General features: G+C 35.4%; 2 protein-coding genes and 1 pseudogene across 3 annotated transcripts; all 3 read right to left on the reverse strand.

The window, feature by feature from the left end:
• Window positions 1–952: 952 nt before the first annotated feature.
• On the reverse strand, window positions 953–2,368 carry LOC107762902 (uncharacterized; annotated as a pseudogene).
• A 1,919-nt stretch (window positions 2,369–4,287) lies between these two features.
• LOC107785938 (DNA repair protein RAD51 homolog 4-like) lies at window positions 4,288–13,526 on the reverse strand. 2 transcript variants are annotated; one of them, XM_075237435.1, is made up of 10 exons: window positions 13,290–13,517; window positions 11,071–11,150; window positions 10,863–10,978; window positions 10,703–10,784; window positions 10,387–10,518; window positions 6,636–6,746; window positions 6,439–6,520; window positions 5,630–5,700; window positions 4,800–4,949; window positions 4,288–4,621 (listed from the first exon to the last, which is right to left on the reverse strand). In XM_075237435.1, exons 1-9 carry the CDS (start codon window positions 13,375–13,377, stop codon window positions 4,887–4,889), a joined length of 825 nt encoding a protein of 274 aa, XP_075093536.1. In that variant the 5' UTR covers window positions 13,378–13,517; the 3' UTR covers window positions 4,288–4,621; window positions 4,800–4,886. The 2 variants fall into 2 exon arrangements, with proteins under 2 accessions (XP_075093536.1, XP_075093537.1); XM_075237436.1 differs by lacking the exon at window positions 5,630–5,700 and having other exon boundaries at window positions 13,290–13,526.
• A 470-nt stretch (window positions 13,527–13,996) lies between these two features.
• LOC107785940 (glutelin type-D 1-like) lies at window positions 13,997–16,395 on the reverse strand. Its single transcript, XM_016607369.2, has 3 exons — window positions 15,917–16,395; window positions 14,415–15,135; window positions 13,997–14,320 (listed from the first exon to the last, which is right to left on the reverse strand). Exons 1-3 carry the CDS (start codon window positions 16,242–16,244, stop codon window positions 14,167–14,169), a joined length of 1,203 nt encoding a protein of 400 aa, XP_016462855.1. The 5' UTR covers window positions 16,245–16,395; the 3' UTR covers window positions 13,997–14,166.
• Window positions 16,396–24,221: the final 7,826 nt, after the last annotated feature.

Below are 24,221 nucleotides of genomic sequence, written 5' to 3' on the forward strand. Positions count from 1 at the left end.
GGGCGGACCGGGTCGACCCGGGTTGAAATGGACCGGGTCATGGGGAAGGTTGGTATTTATTTTTTTGGCCTGTGGTTTGAAATTGAAGAAGAGGCCCAATTCTGATTTTATTTATATTTTTGCTCTATTTTCTTCTGCTTTCTAATTAATAAAACTAAAATTCTAAATTAAGTTATAAGCTAAATTAACTTATAAAAAATACTAATTAATTCCTAGCGACAAATATCATACATAATTAAACACTCATTAAAACAAAATTGCACAATCTGACATTGAATGCTAAAAATGCCAACGATGCATATTTTTGTAATTTTTATTCTTGTAAAACAAACTTAATTATTCCTAATTGTAGAATTAAATCCTAAATGCAAATGCGACATATTTTTATATTTTTATCGTTTTAACAAATAAACATGCACAGAAAAATACAAATAATTATCCAAAAATGTCACAAAAATTCTCAAAATTGCACATAAAGAAAAATTGTTTTATTTTGAATTTTTTTGGGAGTAATTCTTTCATAGGGAAAAAAACATGTGTTTACAGTAAGCAGGACGACGAAGATGCCCTTTACTCCCGCTTTGAAATAGTAGGAACTATTACAATATTTCTTTTGGGGGTAAAAGTATATGGTATTCTTTTCTACTACTCCATCTTAACAGGGGTGAAATTACATACTCCTTTTTATAAGAGCCAACAATTATTATTGAGGTTTAGCCGGACACCAAATGCTCCAATCAAGCATGCCCAGCTCCACAAACCAAGTAAAAAATCATGCCACTGGAACTGACTACAAGCAAGCAAGGGGAAGGGAATTATTGTGTAATTAGTAGGGTTGCTCAATAGCTCTTTTCAAATGGACATCTGAGATAGCATCAAGACGAGCACAAAACAAATATGGTCGCGATCTATTTTAGAGATTTTCCTAAGTAATAGCATACAAGTTCAATAGTTAAAATACAAGCTCATCAACGAGCCTATATACAACAATACTATTGCTGCATGCATCTTTGACAATGGCTTCCCATGACTCAAAGTCAAACAGTTTCTTCCTTTTCTCCATTTCCTCCAAAACAAAGCAAGCATCTTCAATCTTCCTTTTATCAAGCAGGCCAAGAATCATACACCTTACTGTTTTTACAGGCGGAAAATGCCCGCTAATCAACATTGCATTCAAAACCTTCAAACCTTCCTCAAATTCTCCTGTCTTACAAATACCATCAACCACCCTTCTATATGTAGCTGCATTAGGATTGCAACCTGTAATTTGCATATCAACTAACATCCTATACGCTTCAGCAGTTTTACCTTCCTTATAGAAATAATTGATTAACATATTATAGATCACAACGTCGAGCTTAATGTGCCTCTTTTTCATCTCCACGAGTAAACTATTTGTCTCACCAATGTCGCCTCGTTTTAAAAGATCAGTCATCAAAACACCATAATTGACTATTTTCAGCTTACATCCTTGGTATTCCATATCGAACATTAACTTCTTGGCTTCTTTATACTTACCCAAAGAACTCAAACCTTCCATCAACAAAGCATAAGAAACTGCATTTGGCTTCTTTCCCTTTCTAAACATATCCTGAAACAAATTTTTAGCACCTTCAACATCCCCCTTCTTACACAAAAATCCAATTTGACAATTGTAAGTCACCACAGTCGGCTCAACTTCTCTTTCAAGCATTTCATCAAACACTCTACGCGCTATTTCCCAATCACCCTTTTCCAGCCACATCTTAAAAATAATGTTAAACGAAACAGCATTAAACCAAATACCCATTTTCGAACAATTCCTTAACATTTCATTTGCATCATCAAAACACCCATTTTCAACAAGCACATTTAAAAGTGCATTAAAAGACTGTACACTAAGCGTACAATTAAATGACCCCATGTTAAGAAAAAGCTCAATAGCTTTATCAACCAACCGGGCTTTCCCGTAATGCTGAATTAATCCAATAAAAACCTTTTCTTGACATCGAATATAATATGTTTTTAAATATCCAAGAAGGATTTCAACACCTTTAAAGTCTCGAGACTTAGCGAGCTTATAAATAAGACAAGAATAAGTAGGGTAGTCATGTTTGAACTCGGTTTGTTGGTAATCATGGAACAGTGAAATAGCTTTATCAAGATCTTGGATTTGTTTGAGGTCAGCAAGTAGTGGTATTCGCATGCGAATGAGGTTTTTTATAGGCTTATGAGGCCTTTCAGGTGAGGATTTTGAGGTGGGTTTATGAGAACGATGATGACTATGGTATGGTTGGGAATGGAAAATTGAGGTTCTGAATTATGTAAGGTTGTTAATTTTGAGTTTTGAGGGAGTTGTGCTAGCTTGTTTGATTCTTGAATTGATCATGGAGTGTAGGAGGTAGAAGTCAGATTACAGTTTCAAGTGTTAGATGAAAGATCTGTGGAGGGAAAATGGGTTGCTTAAACTTGGAAGCACATTTGAAAGCTTATGCACTCGAGATTGGATGGGTACCGATTTTGGTGAGATTTTGATTTGGGCCAAACAGATGCTTCAGAAGCTGGAAATTGAGCCTAGTTTATAGATGTGTTTGGGTGAAATTCAAAAATAGTCAGATTTAATGGGAGAAATTAAAAAATAGCCAGATTTACAAATGGTCGTCAAAAATAGCCCAGTTTTAAAAGTAATTGAAATTTATCCACTTTTCATGTAAAGATAAATCTGAGCGAAAACACTATTCAAACTCGGAATACGCCAGTATATTATGCTGGAGTTCCACCATAAGTATACTTGAACTCCAGCATATTATACTGGAGTTCCATGATAAGTATGCTGGAACTCCAGCATAATATGATGGAGTTCCAGCATAAATACACTAGAACTCCAGCATAATATACTGGAGTTTGGAGCACCGGAGCTCCAGTCTCCAGTATATTATACTGGATCCAGCAAAGTATACCGGTCCAACATAATATGCTGGAGTTCATACACAGCTGCACCGAACTCCAGTATATTATGCTGGACCGGTCTCTGTTGCAGCAAAATAGTGGCTATTTTTTATTGACTTGGTAAACGCTGGCTATTTTTGAATGACCAGTCCGAAAACTGGCTATACCGTGCTATTTTTACAGATTTAATTGGAAAATAACAACAATTTCAAAGTAATCGATATTTAGCCACTTTTCATGTAAAGATAAATCTGAACGAAAATACTGTTCAAAATACGTAAAATATTCCAGCATAATATACTGGTCCAGCATAATATGCTGGAAGTTCATACACAAGTGCTCCAATCTCCAGTATATTATGCTTGAACTTTCCGTGTGTTAGAGTTCTAGCATAATATGCTAGAAGTTCATACACAGGTGCACCTATCTCCAGTATATTATGCTAGAACTTTTCGTGTTACAGCAAAATAATGACTATTTTTCAATGACTTTGCAAACACTGACTATTTTTCAATAGAGCCCGCTTAGTTAGCGGAGGTCTTGAGTTCGTCTCAACAAGAGCATTTTATTTTTCTATATTTCTATATTTTGCCTTGGTTATATTCGTTGCGCAAACAAATACAGTCGATACAGGTTGTATCCTTCGTTTACATTCTTGTATACAATCGATTTAAGTTGTATTATTTGTATACACCCTTGTATTTCATCTTGGTTACAGTTGATGCATGTTGTATTTGTTGCGCGAACGAATGCAATTGCACAAAAGTATACAGTTGATACAAGTAGTATGCGTTGTGCGAACGAATACAGTTAACACAAGCTATATTCGTTGCGCGTTTGAATACAAGTAATACAAGCCGATAACGATTGAACAATAGCTATGAATGGTAATTAGGTAAACTGTAATTATTAGCCTCTAAACTATAATGCTTTATGAAAATTCATCTTACATTTATCAGTTAACCTTAATTTATACTACTAAGATGAGACAATAAAAATCTTAGATAACATGCTAAATCATAACTTTATGATCCGTATAGGATTTCACGAGAGGAACTTAGATGTTTATATGACAAATTCTTTGCATTTTCATCTGCTTTTGATATTAAAAGTAATTCAACGTTATTTAGATATTACACCAAAGAAAGATGACGTCCATTAAAACCCTTTTAAACGGATGAGTGTTATGAAAAGGATACTGAAACCAAATATATAAATCAATAGTTGAAAAAACTTATACTCATACATTTCACTTGCAAACAGTTAGGCAGAGAAAGCTGGTCATAAAGCTAATCAGGTCTTAATTTAGTACATGTATATTGCTCTTGCTGAGATAGTTTCGCAAGCATCAGCTCGCAATTTTGATAAACAAAGTAATTTTCTCCTTTATATTCAGTATATATTTTCTGTCAAAATGCCAAAATAATATTAATTTCATCTCAGTCCAAATGAGAGACACCACAAAATACGAACCACAATCCATTTCATATAAAAGTAAAAACAAGTAGTAGTCTCGTAGCTTCATCTCCATCTCACAAGGTCAACATATCTTTCTTTTTTTCCAACAAAAATATTCATTTTCCTCGACAATTCGACAACATCAAGTTGATACCTTGATAAACTAAAAGCCAAGATTCTCTGGCATTATAAAGCATGATCATTGTACCTCGAACTCAATTCTATCTCCTGTAGCCTGGATGAAATATCCACTATTAGAAATAAATCTTCATACACAGTGATGGTGTTTCGTTATATCCAGATCAAACATTGATGTTGCAAAGTCAGGTGTTTAGGTTGATTAGTCTGATGAAGTTCAATAAGTTGCTGAGAACCAAGTTTGAACAATAGAGTTATTCTTGCAAGAAACATACCATGTGTGGGTGTCTAAGTACTGGCATGCTGCTGATGTTCCGAGCTCGGTCTCTGGATAATAGAAGTCTAACATGCGGAATGCCCCTCTAACTCTCTCCAAGTGCTGGCTTGGAAGTACCTTTCTCACCGGCCACCATGTGATTGGTGACCTAGCACAGAAGGATAAATATTATAATGTGGTCCACAAATAGGATATCTAGCAAACTAAATGCCTATAGTGAAAATAGTACGAAAATACTCCATTACTTATGGAGAAAAGTTCGGGTGGACGATATGGGGTTATATGAATTTAATTACTTCCTCCATTTCAAAAAGATTATCTTAGTTTGGCTTAACACAAACTTTAATAAAGAAGGGAAAACTTTTGAGATATGTGGTCTTAAATAAGTCATATCATCTGTGTAAAACTTTTAAAACTTGTGGTCTGAAACCTGTCATAACATTTGTGTGGTTATACATGCTTCTTATTAAGGAAATATTAAAAGGTGTCAATCTTTTTTAAAGAGACTAATAAGGAAATAGTGTCATTCTTTTTGAAACAGAGGAAGTAGAATGAACTTGTTGGCTGTAATTTGAAATCTGTGGATCAATACAAAACCGAAGTTCCTTTTAGAAGATCTAACCCATTAATAGGTTCAAATGGCAAGTATATAACAACTTGACGCGTTCAAGTTTCTGGCTGATGTGCCTAATACACTGATCCAGTTAAACGAAAATCAATTCCATCAGTTGAAAAAGCGCATTAGAAGACAAAAGATGATACCCCATAGAGAATGAACAACGCTGCAGCAAAGAGAACATGCTAATGCTATGTTACTGCCAAACTTACCAAAATGCAGATATCATGTTCATGTGCTAATCGTTTTAGTAAAAATCCCACTGAAACCATTAAAGCATGTCCTGATTCACGCAAAAACTTTAGTTGTTACTTCGGGAGTCAGTAGTCAAGCAGGTAGTTTTGACATACGGAATTAAACTTAAGTTTTCTACTTCAACAAACAATTCACACATATGAAACAGATTACAGAGGCAAAGCTTCTATACATTTCTCCACTATTTTCGTTCCCTCATTCAACAAAAGTAAATTGACAAATCTGTGGACATGATACCGCAGGGGAAAACCTAATCATCTGCCTATAGACGGAAGAAGAAACTCAGGATAAAATTAAATTTATTTGGAAAAAATGAAATCCAGAAAAGCAAGATTAATATCAGTGTAGGAATTTGCACGTTTACTACTTTATTCCCATTTAACATCTTTTTTCATAAGCAATTGTCCATCAGATACCTAGAAACAAGTTTGCACTAGGATAGCAGAAACAACAAATCGGTGAAAAAAATTGTAGGAGAACTCACAAATGTTGCATTATGTCTGAGAGCATGTATCAACAACTAAGTTTCAATCCCAAACTAGCTGGAATATAAATACTAGAGGAAAAAAAAAACAACTAAATCTAAACCAATTAGAATTTGTAGTTTCGTCAACCAAGGAACTACATTAAAGAAAACAAAACAAATATTTCTTAAAATAAAGAAACTACAACTTAAATCTCAAATTGCTTAAGTAAATACTAGTAAAAAGGATAACTAAAAATTACTACCATAAAGTTATCATTTCATCTTTTAGTGAAAAATTACCTTGTGCACCACCTCCTCCAAGAATTGGTGTAATGAGTGTTGATATTGAGTCAATGATAATCATCCGTATATGCTGATCTACCTGCATTTCATACCCTCGGAAGTGAGTGCCCTGAGGACTCGTACCCAATCCATGGTAATAGGGAAAAGGAGATGAGATGAGAGTAGAGAAATTTTAGCAGTGTATTTCCAAAAACCTGAGATATGAGATTGTTCTTTAGCTGATGAAGCACTTCAAACAGTGTAAAAATGTCAAACACTGACAAGCATACTATGTTGTTCATTACTTGTTGAAGGGCCTTGTCCACCTACAGAAAGAGTTAAATGTCAGAGAGGGAAGATGGTATTGAAAAGTTGGTTACAGCAACTTGCACAATAAATCTCCAGAGCCGTATTATTCGTGCTGGACAAACGTTAATGTGTACAGTACATCTCCAGTTAGTAGATATTCAGTTGCATATGTAACTGAATTTGGGACAAGAGGAAGCCTAATCTATGCGACCTAATAAGAGAATTGAAAGTCCTATTGGAGTATGAATCTGTAAAAATCAGTCCTTGTTGGTTCACATGTCAGTAATAGAAAGGAAAAAGTAAAATAATCAACTTCTAACTTCAACTTCTTTTGTAAATCAGCAGTGCAAAGAAACTTCTTACAGCATAGTTCTCCTATTTAAATTCATTCAGCACGAATTATGGAACTGTCATAAACTATAATCAGATGGTTCTGTGCAGCTTATAATGTATCAACTACGTGATACCATGATTTGATGACAGAGCTAGAGTTATTATAATGATGAAGGAAATCAACTAGAAAGAATTACAAAAGAGAGAAGAATGTAACGACCCGGCCGGTCGTTTCACGAGTTACCGCTCCATTTCCCCCATTTTTGCTTCTTATTGCCTTGCTCAGCGGTATTATGTGTTATCGGGTTGATTGGCTCGGGTTCGGAAAGGTTTTGGGTGAGGTTTGAGACACTTAGTCTCTTTTGAGTAAGCTTAAGTTGGAAAAGTCAACCGGATGTTGACTTATGTGATAAAGGGCTCGGATGTGAGTTCCGATTGTTCAGATAGCTTCGGGAGGTGATTTGGGACTTAGGAGCGTGATCGGAATGTGTTTTGGCGGTACGGGGCAGATTTAGGCTTGAATTGGCGAAGTTGGAATTTTGGCGTTTTCCGGTTGATATGTGAGATTTTGATATAAGGGTCGGAATGGAATTCCGGGAGTTGCAATAGGTCCGTCATGTCATTTGGGATGTGTGTGCAAAATTTCAGGTCATTCGGACGTGGTTTGATAGACTTTTTGATCAAAAGCGGAATTAGGAAGATTTTGGAACCTTAGGCTTGAATTCGATGTGATTTGGTTGATTCGATGTTGTTTGAGGAGTTTTGAAGATTGGTATAAGTGTGAATAGTGTGGTATATGACTTGTTTGTGCTTTTGGTTGAGATCCCGGGGGCCTCGGGGTGATTTCGGATGGTTGACAGAGAGTTTGGAGTTTTGGAGAAATTGCAGAAGTTTTCTGCTCCTATTGTTTCCGCAACTGCAGATTGGGGACCGCAAATGCGGTCAAGGACGCGAAGGGCAGGAGCCGCAGATGCGGAGTGCTCAGCGCACATGCGATGGCGTAAGTGCGGTTATTTGATCGCAGATGCGGACTTGGAGTTTAAGTGAAAACCGCATATGCGGTATTTAGACCGTAGGTGCGAAAAGCCTGGGTCAGAAAGTATAAAAGGATTCCTTCGCGATTTTTGAGTTATTCTTTACCATTTTCATTCGGGTTTGAGCTTGAGGGAGCTATTTTGAGGGATAACACTTGGAGTTAGATTTTTGAACCTAATAATTGATCCTATGGCATTATTTCACTGATTTGGCTTGGAAATTAATGGAAATTAAGGGTTAGAAATTGGGAAAAGTAGGGCTTGAGATTGGAGACCTTTGAGCAAGGGTTTGAGGGTCATTTGTAGTCGGATTTTAGTACTTTTGATATGTATGAACTCGTGGGGGGAGATAAGGAGTCTATTGATGTAAATTTTATCGAATTTCGAGGCGTGGGCCCAGGGGTCAAGTTTTGGTTAATTTCGGGATTTATGTTGTAATTTGATTATTTTCACATGGGCTTCGTTCCCTTAGCATATTTTTACGTCATGATTCTGATTTTGGATAGATTCGACGCGAGTTGAGGCCGATTCGAGGGGCAAAGGCATCTCGGGCTAGAGTTTGGACCAGATTGAGGTGAGTAATGATTGTAGATGTTGTCCTGAGGGTATGAAACCCCGGATTTCACATCGTTGTGCTATTTTGAGGTGACGCACACGCTAGATGACGAGCGTGAGGTCGTGCACCGTTGGGGATTGTGACTTAGTCCATCCCGAATGACTGTTTTACTGCGTATTTGACTGAAAACTGTTTGCTATCATCATGTTTTGGGCTGAATGCCATATTTGGGCTGAATGCCAACTGTTTTGGACCCTTAGGGAATTTTTACTACTATTCCTCACTGTTTTGACCTTATACTTGTACTCAGTCATGCTATATTCTACTGTTTTTATAACTCAACCATGTTTATACTGTTTTGACATCTTAAATGATATTTTGAGCTGAACATCATATTTTTACTGTGCCCGAGTGGCTTTTAGAGATTTCTGACTAAAAAGGGCCGAGAGCCTGTGTTGTGAGGTTATTATGGGATCGGGTTGCACACCGCAACAGTGTTGTACTGATTTATGATTATAAGGCCGAGGGCCTGAGTTGTTATGCCACGTGGTGGCTTGATATGAGGCCGAGAGCCTATTGATTATGCCACGAGATGACTTGATATTGCGCTTGGGCCGTAAGGGGCCCTTTCCGGAGTCTGTACACCCCCAATGAACGCGGGTACCCAGTGAGATATGTGATATAGCCCGAGGGGCTGAGGTTGTTCTATGTTATTGCCCGAGGGGCTAATTTCTATTGGTATTGTGCCCAAGGGGCTGATTTTATGTGTTTATCTTTTCTCGCTGCTTTTCATTCACCTGTTTAACTGTTAAAAGATGTTTTAAAGAGGTATTTACTGAACTGAGGTGTTTTTACAAGTTTTCACTGTTTTGTTGCATTGTATTAATTTTATACTGTCTCTTTATAGCATGTTGTTGTGCTTTACGTGATTTCTTATCTCTCGGCTGCTTTTACTTTTATTACTCACGGAGTTGGAGAACTCACTTTACTCCCTGCACCCTGTGTTCAGATTCAGGAGCTTTGGGTCCCGCCAGTGAGGGTTGATTGCTCCCAACAGGCTATTCGGAGTCCACTAGGTAGCTGCTCGGCGTTCGCTGCCCACTGTTTCTCCCTCCTATTTTACTTCCCTTGTTCCAGTTCTGTAATAGACTGTATAAACCCTTTCATACTGTTAGACTTATGTTAGATGCTCATGACTGGTGACACCCGATGTCGGGCTGTGTTGGTTTCCGCAAATTGTACTAGTTCACTTTTATTTTGGGATTTTTAGCATGATAAAGACTTAAATTGTGTTATTATAATTGTTTAAATGAATTGGGTGTTGTGTCGGCTGGCCTTGTTTCACGATAGACGCCATCAAGACCGGGTACGGATTTAGGGTCGTGACAAAGAAGGAATTGACTTTCCAACAATTCTGCAAGTACCCTTTTTCTGTTCACCACCACAAATGTAAGATAGAGAATGTGGAGTCATACACAAAAACATCTAGTAATCTAATCAGAAGTTTCAGGACTACCCCTAACTTTTACTGGATACTTTGGTGTGCCAATCAACACAGATTTCTGAAACTACAACCAAGTTGTATCCTACCTAGGTTGCAACAAATAATAAAATTTGGCAAGGAGGGAAATCACAGATGAAAAAATCTATTCATTGTTTCTTTGGTAAGTTTAGACAATGAGAACATAATACGAAGAAATAAGGTTAATCCAAAAGGCTAGAAACATGTTTGACCTCATAAGCAGAAGAATCTGATGTCTGAGTGACAAATTGAGCAACACGTTTTGAAGAGAAAGAATTTCCAGAGTCCAAGAAAATGATTTTGCCCCAGCCTTTTGCAACTCTTGAAGCAGCTCGTAAGCAAATCTGGACCCAAATATAATCTTGAATCAGTAACAGCACTGAAAGCCCAAAGAGGCTTCAAAGATGAAACAAGCTTCAATAATTCAATACTCAGAAATTTATCTAACTTCAAAGAAACAAAAATCAGAAATCAGCACAATCTCCACAGATATGTCAAATAGAATTTGCATTATCAATACACTCTTACTTGTGTTTTACCAGAGGATGACGGGCCAACTAGCTCACTCAGATGTCCCTTCTTTAATCCACCATGAAGAAACACATCTATTCTGGCCAAGAGTAGTCCTATTCATCAGTTATCTACTGCCAAAGAAGCTATAAAAGTATCGGCGTTCAAGCATTATTACCTTCTACATCCAGTAGGTAAGGAGCTTTTATTTTGTAAAGCATCATCCAACAACTCCTGACCATTTACCCATGGTTGATGCTGACCATTAATGATAGTCAGAACTTGAGTGATGCCCTACTTTACACGTAAAACGGACATACAGATCATTATAGGAATACCAAAAGACAGAGATATGAAATGAAAACTACATATGTGGCAGATCAGACCTCCTTCAATCTCTCCGAATTATGATGCTGTTCGGTTGAAATCACTAATACGTAAAGATCACGTAGAAGAAAATCTTCAACTGCAAAAATAGAAGAAGAAAAATAATATGACTGAAAGACATAAACTTCATATTTATCCATTATCCTACTTTCTATTTTAAAGCGTCCCAGAATTGTGTCCACACTTTCAGGAGTACTTTTTCTCTACACTTCTCAATACTTCTTCATTGTTAAAATATATATAGGGTGATTTGGAACCCACTTTATTCTTCAAAGTCTTCAAAAGGTCAACTTTTATCTCCACTTCTGGATCCATGATAAAACTTCAACTTTTAGCTTAATAGTCGTATGCAAACCAAATGGGACACCAAAAATGGAAAGGATGGCGTACAATTCAATTGTTAACACTATAATTATTTCACAAGGATCCAAAAGATTAGTAAACTGTCCATTCTGGGCATCAAATTCTTTCAATCATCTCTCCGAATTCTTTAATAAAATTTATACAGGTAAAATGGAAATGCGGGGTGGTGTCAAATATGAGATCCAACCTTAACAATCATATATGGATGGGAATCCCCCCCCCCCCCAACCCAACCAGTGTTTTGTTATTTTTTTCATAAGTGAGAAACTACCCTTCTCCATACAAATACTATGCTTTTACCTGCGGCAGGGTTCAAACTCGTGACATGCACCGTTTTTGTCATTTTAAAGGTAGTACTATTACTCTAGGTCATCTCTCCTCACACTATCCAACAAACTGCCTAAACATGAGCAAATCCAGCAATCTCTGAAAGAGAAAAAGGAAGAATTCCTGACATATTTGTAACATATGCTCCTCCCATTATCCATATCAGAAGTATCATTTTGATCTAAAATGAGCTTCCCTCTATATGAAAGTGTTACTAGGGATGGCAATAGGGCGGTGCGGGTGCGGGGCGGGGCAGGTTGAAACTGATTGTTTCAAAATCTAATGCGGAGCGGTTGCGTTGTGGGTTTGCAGGTTTAGTACTAACATTTAACGGGCAGAATGAAGAATAGAGTGTTAGTACTAAATCACTATAGACCATATAAAATAAGGCAAGCAATAAATATAGAGTGACCGGAGAATTTGACTATGCAATTATTACTGTTAAATATACAAGATATTTATCTATACGTGCCAAGGACATTGTCCACTACTGTTATATCATATTTCACTTAAAATATCAGCAAACGTTGAGTTTACATATTATATTTATAAACTAGTTATAAAAAAAAGTTATGATGCATATTTGTTATACGGAAATTTATCAAGTATAACTTAATACGTAAATTTAGGTATACGATATGCTGACATTATGCTTTTCAAATCATTTATTTTCCAGTTTTTATGCTTTTCAGTTATTTAGTTCTTATGCATTTCAGTTTATTTATTTTCTATTATAATCTCTGAAATTAAAAATATAATATTTGGATCCATATGAGGGATTTAAGAGGCTGAAAAAAATGAAATATTAAACTTGTATTTTTTAGCAAAAATAACAAAATGGAAAAAAAGAAGAAGAAGTTGTGGGGCAGGGCAGGGCGGGACGGGTTAAAATTTTGTGGGTTAAGCACCAACCCATTCCCCCTCCCCCCCCCCCCCGCCCCTTTGCCATTCCTATTCTGTATTACTAATTTACTATTTCTGAGGTAGGATGAAACTGCTCTAGCCACATAAGTTTACAAAATCAGTTGTTTATAGCAGTAGAGTAGCCACCTCCCTTCGTCATAAAATTACATTGTGTAGCTGTATATACTATATATTGAATCCCCTTTACTTATTCATGTATTTACTTCTTTGTATTTTGACACCCCTTAGTGAAATTCCTTGCTCCGCTGCTGGTCTACAATATAAGGCTAAGTTGCATACAAAGTTGTAGCGTAGCAGGGTTTTCTGCGCAGAATCATATCATCATGAAAATATAGAACACCGTTGGTCCTCTTACAAAATAAATAACAACCTGACGCTCAAGTCTTAGCCCTTGCACACACGCGCGCGCACATATTTATATATGGAATCCCCATAAAATGAAAGGGGGGTAAAGAGGACATTGCAAGATTAACACAACTATAAAAGCAAACCCAAGAGATTGAGTTAATCAGAGCTAGATGAGGAAGATAATATCATAGAATAAATCGGCTCTTCAAACTGATAAGAACAAGTTGGGTAAAAATGAGAGTATAGAAAAGGGAACCTGAATAAATGACGTGAGAAGCACAGAAGTCGCGGAAATTGGAGTCGATTAATGGGTAATCGCACTCCATTGAGCTCAATAATGGCATCTGTTTTGAATTTTTCTCTTCCCAATTCCAATTCCAATTCCCCAAACTAACAATAGTGATACGCAATTTCAATCTTTGGCGGGTTATTATTCTGAAGATGGAGGGAACGCCATGAAATGAAATGAATAATATAGTACTTAAAAAAGGAGGAAAATGCAGTGGAGCCCTTTAACTTTTTAACTTTTGTCGACTGGCCCCTGTATTCTCTTTTGGCAACTTAACCCTTTGTTTTTTTTTTTTTTTTTTTTTTTTGGTTAGCACTTGTTGTAGAATGTTATTTGTAAACTGATTTTAAATAATTGGCAACTTTTTTGTTTGGTTTTGAAGATATAACTCCTGAAGTCTAAGACCTTGAATTAAAGAGCAATGTGGTAATTAATTTTATTTGGTTTGAAGCTGCAAGTGGAAATTATTTGTTGATTATATAAAGAAGCTCATATATGATCAAGATATCTTAGTCAGAGTATCAGAGTAGATGATATATATTTCTCTTAGGTTTGTAAATTTTAAGTTTTTAACTAAGGTAAATGAGGCAATGCATATATGTTCTAATACTTGTGGATAAAGAGAAACCAGTACCATCAAAATCAGAAACAAAAAGGCAACCAACAAAAGATAGTATACTAAACTAGGATATTATTATTAAAACTGAAGAGCAAAGATACCTCAACACCAACAGAAATATCCGAATCAAAAACAGTATACCATTAATTCCAAAACCTCTATACTACTAATACTATTACTGTTATTACTAAGTTTATTAAAGGATTGAAACTTTGATCAATCAAATCAGTTTGGTGGTGGGAAGAAAATCTCTTCTGCAGTCCTCTTTGAGCTGAATTGCTTCTCTACATCTGGTGAAACCTTGAATGCAGCCTGCAGCACTTGTGGCGATAATGCCTTCCACACTGAAGTCCTTCCCGCCAAGTGAGTGAAAATTGGACTGCCACATAAAAGTTTGTTTAAGGTTAGAAATCGGTTAAGCAAATCAGTATATTGACATAAACAAAACAAAAACAACAAAAAAAGGCACATACTTAGGGGTAGTGATGATAGAGAACCAGTCCATGCCATCAGGATCACCAATTTTGGAGACAACAAAGAACCTTGGAACGATGAAGAGATTGCCCGCCTTGATGTGTGTTTCAAGAACGCGCTTACCATCAGGGCCAACAACCTGAACACGGCCACTGCCTCTAACAATGTAAGTGACCTGAAGAGCCGAGTCACATGAAAAACCGGGAGAGCACATAGCACTTCCATTCAACCTCACAAGATCAGCACCAAGTCCAACTTCCCCGACCAAAGGCAAGTTCTTGGTGTTCAAAACAACAACCTTTCCACCACCCTTAATGTCAACATCCAATGGGGCTTCCAAACAGTTGAGAACCATGCCGTCCCTGTGGCCTTGCTTAGGCTCGGGCATTTGGAAGCCCGAGTCAAGCTTCACGATACCCTGAGCAGTTTGGGAGCTAACAAGAGTTTTGGCAACACTCTCTTCTACATTCCATGCCCTGCTAACAAACTCGGTTGAAAAACCAGTGAAAATGCCATTCGAGCCGGTCAAGTACATGTCTGTGAATGAACCAGCTTTGTGTGCAGTTTTGGTATCGCCAAGGAAGAGAATCACAAGTTCTGTGTCCTCTTTGTTGTACCACCATGTTACAACACCAAAAGGGAGGGCTATAGCATCGCCCGTCTTGATCGCTAGCACCTTCTCTTCTTTCTCTGGAAGAACAATTCCAGCAGCTCCAGAACCTGATAGAATTCAGATAAATGCTCAGAAAAGAACCCAATAAGCAGATCTGTATACAATGTATTTAAAAGTTGAAAGTTACATATACCATACACCATCACAAAATCATTAGGCATCAAGAAACTTAAGGATTAAATCTTTAATTCAACCACACAAATCACAGTATTTAACATGAAGCATATACCAAAAGAGAAAGATGTTCAAATAACCAAGTAATATAGATGAAAACAAACTTCCAATCCAATAACTTAGCAAGATGTTCATAATTACTCACAAACCATGTCACAATCAAAAAAAAAAACAGATTTACAGCAAAAGAGGGATCAAATTCTTAGACCTTAACATCATAATAAATAGTTAAAAATAGATCACACAAGACCTAGATCCTAAACCAAACCATCAAAACCAAGACTAATCACCAAACCCCCAAATCCAAAAAAGTAAACTCCATTAAAAATAACTAACTAACTAACTAATAAATAAATAAATAAAACCCCACCAATCAAAACAAAACAAAAAAACACGATTCATAAAAAAAACCAACAAAACGCAAGTAGGATTATAGAATTCTGGAACAATGGAGTAGTAAATATTTACTCTAAAGAACAAAATTGAAACAAATCCCATAAATCAAAACAACAAACCCATTACGACTCATAAATAAAAAAAGTCAAAAAACACCAATTATAAAACCCAAGTAGTAGACATAGAATTCTAAAACAGTAAACACAAAAACCCCAAATTATGATCATAACCCAGAAAAAAAAGAGACCCAAATTTTACCTTGAAGAACATAGGCAACTTTAGCAGAATCGGAGTAACGAGGCAAAGCAAAACCATTTTTGGAAAGAGCAAGTTTAGCACCACCAATATTGCCTTCTTTCAACATCGGCAGATCATTAGGACACCATGCATGATAAGAACCACCATCTCCTCCGTACACTTGCTTTGCCAACTTTGGTGTAAGATCAAGATCCATCTCTCTTTCTTTCTTTCTTTTTGTATTATAAAAGAATCTCTCACTGAAGAAAAAAACAAGAAAGCTGTGTAAAAGCTGAGTGCTTTGTAAAGTGAACGAGAGTTTGGTATTTATAGAGGGGAATTTCACCATAATTCCGTAGGATAAGGATTTTTACTAAGAGAAGAAGATTGTGATAGAACAGAATTATAGTTGGTTTAGGGGGTTTGCGGATTTTGAGTTTTAGATAAAAGTGGTAACTATTTTGTTTAAGTACGAAATATTCAATGCTAATTATTTGGTGCTTTTTATCTGCTAATTATTATTGGAGTATGTGATATTTCCTTTGTGGATTTTATGGTCCTAATAGTCTTTTTACTATTTTCAATAACTGTTAAAAGAGTAAAAATTTATTTACTCTGTTATTTAGATCATATTTACTCTAAACAGTTACCTATTACTATAAATAGGTAATAACTTAATTATAGAGTTTCAGGACAAAAGGATAAGATATTAACTAGCCGACTGGTAATTAGATTTCGAATTCGAAAGAAATTATGAACTGCTTTACTTAATTAATGTTTCTATTGTAATAGAAATCTGATTACATGATTCTATTAGTATTAGAAGATAATGACTTTGTCTTTAATAATGGAAAGAAAAAAGAAAAAGAAGATGTGTTGACCATAAAGAATTGGGATTAGGAGAGACATGACCTGTTGGTGGGAATAAACAAATTCCCACGTGGGCTAGTTTTTAAAGATTAGTCCCAAATAACTTCTTCCATTTTCTTTTTACTTGTTGTTTCACAATAACTGTTTGTAAACTTATTAAAAGAATAATTGCATTTTTATCACTCAATTATTAATATATTCGATATTGATCCTTGTAACTTTTGGTGAAGCAAATTTAATCTTTAATTTTCCTTGTATGATAGCTTCATCGTTAGGTGGTTTATATCTGCCGATTATATTGTGTGAATATATCATTAGTAAGTGTTATGGTCCTAATATTCTAGTTTTCTATTATTAGAATTAATTCCATGCACAAAAAAGTAACTGATTAAGATATTGATCAAAATTGTTAACGCATAAGTAAATAGATGAAAAGTCTCAATCTTAATAACTTTAACCGTTTTATGAAATGATCATAAAATCAATATGATATATGATGAAAAATTTATCATGAATTCAAATAATGACAAGAAAAATTAGATCCACATAGCATTTTAAAACACAATTGAATGTATAAAAGTATATCACTTATAACATTTTAAATGGAATGATCACAAAATTCAACAAAGACAATAACAATAATAAGAAACTTAAATATTAAAATGTTATGTTGACATAAAAATAAAATAAATCAACTGGCAATAATTTATAATAGCATGCTAATATTTAATTTGCTCATGTGTGGTAGTTTAATAACCGAATATCTTAGTGGAAGAAGTCGCCCAAACTAACAACATAGAAAATGTTATTGATTGCTTTTCGACCTTTTATTTGTCTGCTAGTGGGGGCGTTAACAGAATAAGAAATAGAGCACACTAGAAGAATATTATTGAGAAATATTAGTTTACTAATTATGAGCTGATAAAAAATTAAGCAATTTTTATGCTCATACTATCTGTACATTCAGTAATATTTAAAGGCTCGTTACACCTAAATTAGGAAATATACAAAGCACACACTTTTTTCTTCTTCATACTTCCATAATATCTAAATTTAAACCTCTTAAAACTACACTCTTCTACTAATTAGTTATTCTAATATTAGATCTTGCGCGATACGTGAATAATTTGACAGAATATTAATCTTATAAAATTATGATTTAATAAAATTATCTTTATCCCCCTCTTTTCGTACATTCTTTTCTATTGTAATATTTGATTAATTTTCTCATTTTGTATTTTACTGAAAAATTAAATAATGTAATATTTTTTTACAAAATTATAATTTTGAATTTATCAAAAGCCTTTCATTATTTTTATACAAAATCTAACAGCATTTTTAATAATTATATATATATATATATATATATATATATCTTTATATTTTTTTTATATTATAAAACTAGATGAGGAAAGGCCCGTATACGGGCCCAACATTGTAGTCTTAAAATTGCATATCCAAATTAGTTTCGCAAGTATTTTAACAGTAGGAACAATCGGCTACTTGATGAAAGTTAAAACGAACAACATCATTCTTTGCAATACGATAAAAGATAGAACAAAAAACTTATGGTTTTACATGTCATGTATACAACAAAATCAAGAGAAAGTTTTAGTACAATAAACAAAGAGAACTTCCAATGGGACTTGCATCCCTAAAGAGACAATTTACTATTTCAAACAAAGAGAACCAAAAGCACTGAACAAATATTAACATGATATAAATTGTAGTAATTCAATATAGTAGTTTAAATTATATTTTATTATAACTCGTTAACTGGTAATAAAATAATCAACATTTGATAGAAATCAATATAAATTATAGGGATTTTAATTTTTTTCTTAATTGAGGAGATAAGAGAAATGTTTTTATTTTTCTATAGATTTATCATATGTTAATTTTCATAATGAAACAATATAAAATTATAGTAGCAAATAATGTTTTAAGACAATTTATTCACAGTTGAAAACTTATCATGGAAGAATGGAGTTCAAACCATATAGATTAAATTTTCACATCAATTAAGCATATAAGAGATAGTCTGCTAGTACAGTATGGACAAATCTCATCACTTAAATTAACTTTTGAGGTTTAACAAACTATTGAATATGATTTTTTTTAGTTTGAAACCGCTTTCAAATAGCGTGGATAGATGAAAATCTTTTAATTTTAATTTTTAAATTGCTTCAAAATTGTATGGGTAAATATAAAAATCTTGTAAATATTTATCAATATTTCTTTTTGTTTCTCTATTATTTAAAATATAATTTTAGTTTCTCTGTGGAAACTTCCAGTTGACTAAACCAAATTTAATAATCTAACCAAATGAGAAAAGGAGTATTTGCTTGCAATACTCTCTGCAAAAGTAGTCTAATCTATAGTACATTTAAAGGAGTATTGTGTTTAGGGAAAGGTGGGGTCCACGTATATTAATGATAATTTGTATTTTAGAAATGCAAACAATGCAGGAATTTTTTTGAAATGGCATATATACCCTTGTTTGACCATCTTTCCTTTTCTATATAATAGAAAAAAATTATGAGTTCTATTTATTTATTAGAATTTTGTACCTGAGAAATTTAATTAGTATGTATATTTTTATACTATCGCTTGAATTTTTTTTTTTAGTATTCTTCCTTTGTGACTATTTGTTTATTATAATTTCAGTTATGTGTATATGTACGGATTTTCTCATTATAATTCTAATTATAAGTCTTATATTTTTATATTTTTCATAAATTTATATTTTTTTATTTCTTGCTTATTTAATTGTATTATTCACTATTTAATATTATTAAATTGACATATGAATATTTACCAGACCCCACTTGTGAGGAAAAAATAGGTTTGTTGTTATTGTTGTACATATGAATATTTAATAAATTACCAATTTAATATAATACAATGAAGTATTATTATTTACTTAATTTTATCAAATAATGTCAAGATTTAAATCCATCGATATCATATTGATTTGGTTCTCCTATTCTATATAGATAGATTATACATTAATTTTTGTTCTATAATATTTTAATTTTTTTATTTAATGTTTATCTATAATACGAATATTATTGTATTATTTTTCTAAATGGATGGTATGGAATTATTTCAAAGGTTAAACGTTGAAGTTCTTTTATTACATGTCATAAATCTACTAATAATTGTAGTAATTATTACTCTTGATTATTTTCAATAAGAAGTCAAATTGACTTCTTCTTCCCGTTCGTATTTAATATGAAAGTTTACATTTTTTATTAAAACTACTACATAACATAATAAGTTAAATTATATCTTTATATATTTTATTTATTTCTTGAAATTATTATTTATGTTTTTGTCTTTAGTTTTATCTGTTATAATACTATTAGTTACGCGAATTTATCCATATAGCCTTATCATATGAATTATTATTCAAAAAAATTCTCATCTCAAAAACAAATTAGTCTTATCATTTTATACATTGAAGTGATTGTTTACCCGTAAAATGGTACATTTGAATTTATACGTGATTTTTAGACAAGTGAATCGATTTGATTCTAAAATAATAAATAAATTAGACAAAAATATAGGACTTATCGTTAAAATCGAGATAAGACAGTAGAGATATTGAGCCCAAGAACAAAGCTTCCGGAGGTAGTAAGAGTCTATCCGCATTTAATGCCCCGAACACGCGTCATCCCACGATTCATCACCACTTTTGCCGGTTATCGAGGTAATTATGGCCACGATTTTAGCCGCCTATTATTTTACTTATACGCATCAAACTTCTTTATTTACACTTCATAATTTCCCAAACATTCTCAAACTCTCTTTACTCAACTCGTATTTGCCTTCAACTTTCTCTACCCTTCTTCTTCTTCAGAGAAAACCTCTTCCTCCCTTCTGATAAAAATGACTCCATCTTCCAAAAACCCTAGTTTCTCAAAGAACAAAGATAAAGTTGAGGATGCTCCTCCTCCTACGGTGAGCATTATTATCCCAATGAGCCTTGTTACAACTAAGGACTTCGAAGAGAAGTACTTTTCCGCTAATCCTCACACGTGGGTTGTTGGTGTGTATCCTTCCTCTATCCGTCCTTCCAGGATTCCCGCCGTGAAAAAATACTGTTATTTCCATGACTTAGACATCATCGCTCCTGACCTAGAGGAGCGGATAACCTTAGCAAAGAAAGGTTTCACGTATTTTTATACGTATTCATTCACTTTGGGACCATTTTCTTTTAGCGGGGAGCTTGACTTCGTTATCGTGGAGTTATGCATTCGTTACCAGGTATTTCTAACACAAGTAAATCCTTTTGTGTGGAGGACTGTTGCTTGTCTTTGGTGTCTATACCAAGAGACGGGAGAGGAGCTAACCCTGGATCGAGTAATGAACCTTTATTCCCCCTAGATTTTCTGCGGGGGAATGATAAATTTCAGCAGATGTGGCCACCATGCTCTGTTAACCAGCATGGATGATGACAACGATTGTGGGTGGATAGAACGGTTCGTTGCAGTTGCCACCAAGGACATCTTTCCGGAATTGTGGAATCGTAATCGTAAGTTCATCGTTTGTCTCTTTTTCTAGTTAAATATCACCCTATGTTGTTACTGATTCCCATTCTTTCACTTATTTCAGCAACTTAGTGGACTCTACTAACGGTTGAAGGCTTAGACCAATGGGTCCAAAATACTTTTGGACGTCACTACGTCCGAAACCTACACGTGGAAAGAACTAACCTCTAAATATGGGCGGAAGGCCAAAAATCATGGTAGGTTGAACTCATCTTAATTTTTCCTTTCATATAAGAAAGTCAATTAACCCTTTTTCTCTTATTGAATTCAGGTTTATCCTAGGGCTCAGTTCTCATCCCCGAGGAGGACGTCTTGGTTAACATTGCTAACGCGACGAGGCTATTGTATGAGGTTTTTACCCGAACATGTGTCTCCAGGATTGCTTCTGATGCAAGGGCTTCTTTTTGGAGTCCTCATACGGAGAACAAGAAACAAAAAAAGAGATGTTCCTCCGCGGTTGGGGGAAAAAATAAAAAGGCAAAGAGTGTCGCACCCCAGCCATCTTTGGATATTGTAGTGATGAGTGCAACGCTCGAGCTGGCCATAGACACCATGGTGATTGAAGATGATGGATGAGCCAGTGATGAGGGGGCTTCTCTACATAAATGATGATAACCTTCATCAGCTCAATAGGATGCTCAATCTGTTGAGCTAGCTACGCCAAACGAGGATGACACCTCGACACTCTGGGCGAAATATAATGTAGAGGAAGATGCTAACTCCCGCTTCTGAGTCCCAGTCTCCATGCCCGATACCGTGAGGCTGAGTACCAAGTCCCTTCTGTCTTCGGTTGATGAGTAACCAACAACCAGCACTCAATTCGCCGCAGTCGCTTCTCAAATTACAACACCATCAACTTCTTCTCCTTCTTCGCCCACTCTGCCTTCGCCACCAGCAACTGCTACCTCATCTCCACCGGACATAGTTGCCCGAGAGGAAGGTGTCCTTCTTCCACAGTCCCTTATTCATGAGAGTTTGGGGCAAAATTATGCTGCCCCTTTCGAATATCCCAAAAGGAGGAGGAATGTCGCCCTCTCGGTCTCTACCAGATGCCATCTATTATCTCGGCTGGTGGAACTTGCTAACTATCTGAAGCATTTGGCTTTAGAAAAAGATAGGGATAAGATAAAAACTCTCTTGGGAGAATGTTTGTTGAACAATGCCATGCACAACACATCGACAGTATAGGATAGCATTTGCTTACTCTATTGTTTCTTCTATCTTTTTTATGCCATGGTTTTGAGTTTGTATTTTTTTTTGCAGGCAAACTTCCTTACTTATGAGGGCCTTTAAAAGCTGGTTCTTGATAAGGAGGAACTTACCTCCGAGAAGGATCAACTTTTGGCTGATCGAGATCAGACTGCTACTCGCCTCTCAGAACTGGAAGCACGAGCTACTGAAGCTGTTGAGTTGGAGGCTCGGTTGCAGCAAAGCGAGCAAGAAGTAGTGACCCTTAACCAGGAGGTTATCCCATTAAGGGAAGAATTGTGAAGAAACTAGAGCCAAATGGGTTGAAGTCAATGATGTCGTTCTTGTTGCATCCGATCGTGAGGCTACCTCCACTAAAAGGTTGAAAAATTTAGAGCCAGTCTTGAACTCCAAAGCTGAAGAAGTTACTGTTACCGATTAAAAGTATGCCCGATTGGAGAAGAAGCATAAGAGGACCATAGAGCACAATAGAATTTTGAGCTCCACTGTCCGTGACCTTGATGTCAGCCTCTAGTCCATTAGATTTGCACGGGATAACCTTTCTGCCGAGGTTGGCTAGCTTAAAGAAGAACTTAAGCGCTGGGCGACTTCTCTCATTGTAGAAAAAACATTATTTAGGTATAACATGAGGAGAAAACCCTTGGAAGAGGCCAAAGCGGGTATCATTTACTTTGATGCCAAAATTGCTAAGGCCCGTGAGCTGGAGTCAACTGCCAAAAGGGGTCTTCCAGACTAGCCTGATGATACCGACTCTTCAAGTTCCAGTTCTGAGTTCTCGGGAACTGAAGAAGAAGCGGAAGGTGATGATGCTAAAGGCAAAAATGGTGAAGATCAAGATATTGAGCCGGCGGCGGATCCGCCCACTTCTCCTAGGGGTGTATATGCTTCTCTTCCTCCGGGTTCCGGAGATGTAGTAGCTTAGTTTTCACTTTCTTTTCTTTTCCGTACTTTTGTATTTGTGCTACTTGGTACGTTTGCTGTGAGTAGAAGTACTTTTTCTTTTAAGTATTTGCACAAGTTTTACTCTTTGCGTCCTTTTCGTTTAAGTATTCTTGTAAGTTTTTCGCGCCGAGACATGCGAGGCTTCGGGTGTATTTTTCCCTTGTAGTATTTGCATTTCGAGTATAAGTTCTTCCGAAATCAACCCTTTAACGTGAGGGTTTCACAAGAAAAGGACCGCTTATATTTATGGTGATCTTGAAGAGGACGTCGCCTGTTCATTACGACACTAGCATTTGAAGTACTTGTTTAACTTTCAAATGATAAAATTAATTCATCATTCAGATAAGAAACAAGATAGAAATAAAAGTACTTTGTTTTATTCCTTCTATTTTTAAAATTACATTAGCATTCATTGTGCTAAAAATAAATTGCCATTTCTTGTGGCTAAATTGTACAACTTGTTTCTACGAGGCTGGTCATGCAGTCCCCCGATCCCGATGATATAACTTTGTTTTCGGGTTTCGTACTCCGATCGATGTGGCAGTCATTGTTGTCGTATCCTCATATCATCCCCTATTTCTCGAATGCGAATTTGAACACTGGAAGTTTTGCACCTTTGAGGTTTCCACTAGTGAATTGCAAGATAATCTTCAGTTCGATAGCAAATTTCACTTCCCCTTAGGAATTTATGCTATCGAGCCAAAGGTTATCAAACAATCTCCCAGTGTCTTGTAGTTGTGAACAGTCGGATA

The sequence above is a fragment of the Nicotiana tabacum genome, chromosome 18 (genome assembly GCF_000715075.1).
Source record: "Nicotiana tabacum cultivar K326 chromosome 18, ASM71507v2, whole genome shotgun sequence".
Lineage (NCBI taxonomy): Eukaryota > Viridiplantae > Streptophyta > Magnoliopsida > Solanales > Solanaceae > Nicotiana > Nicotiana tabacum.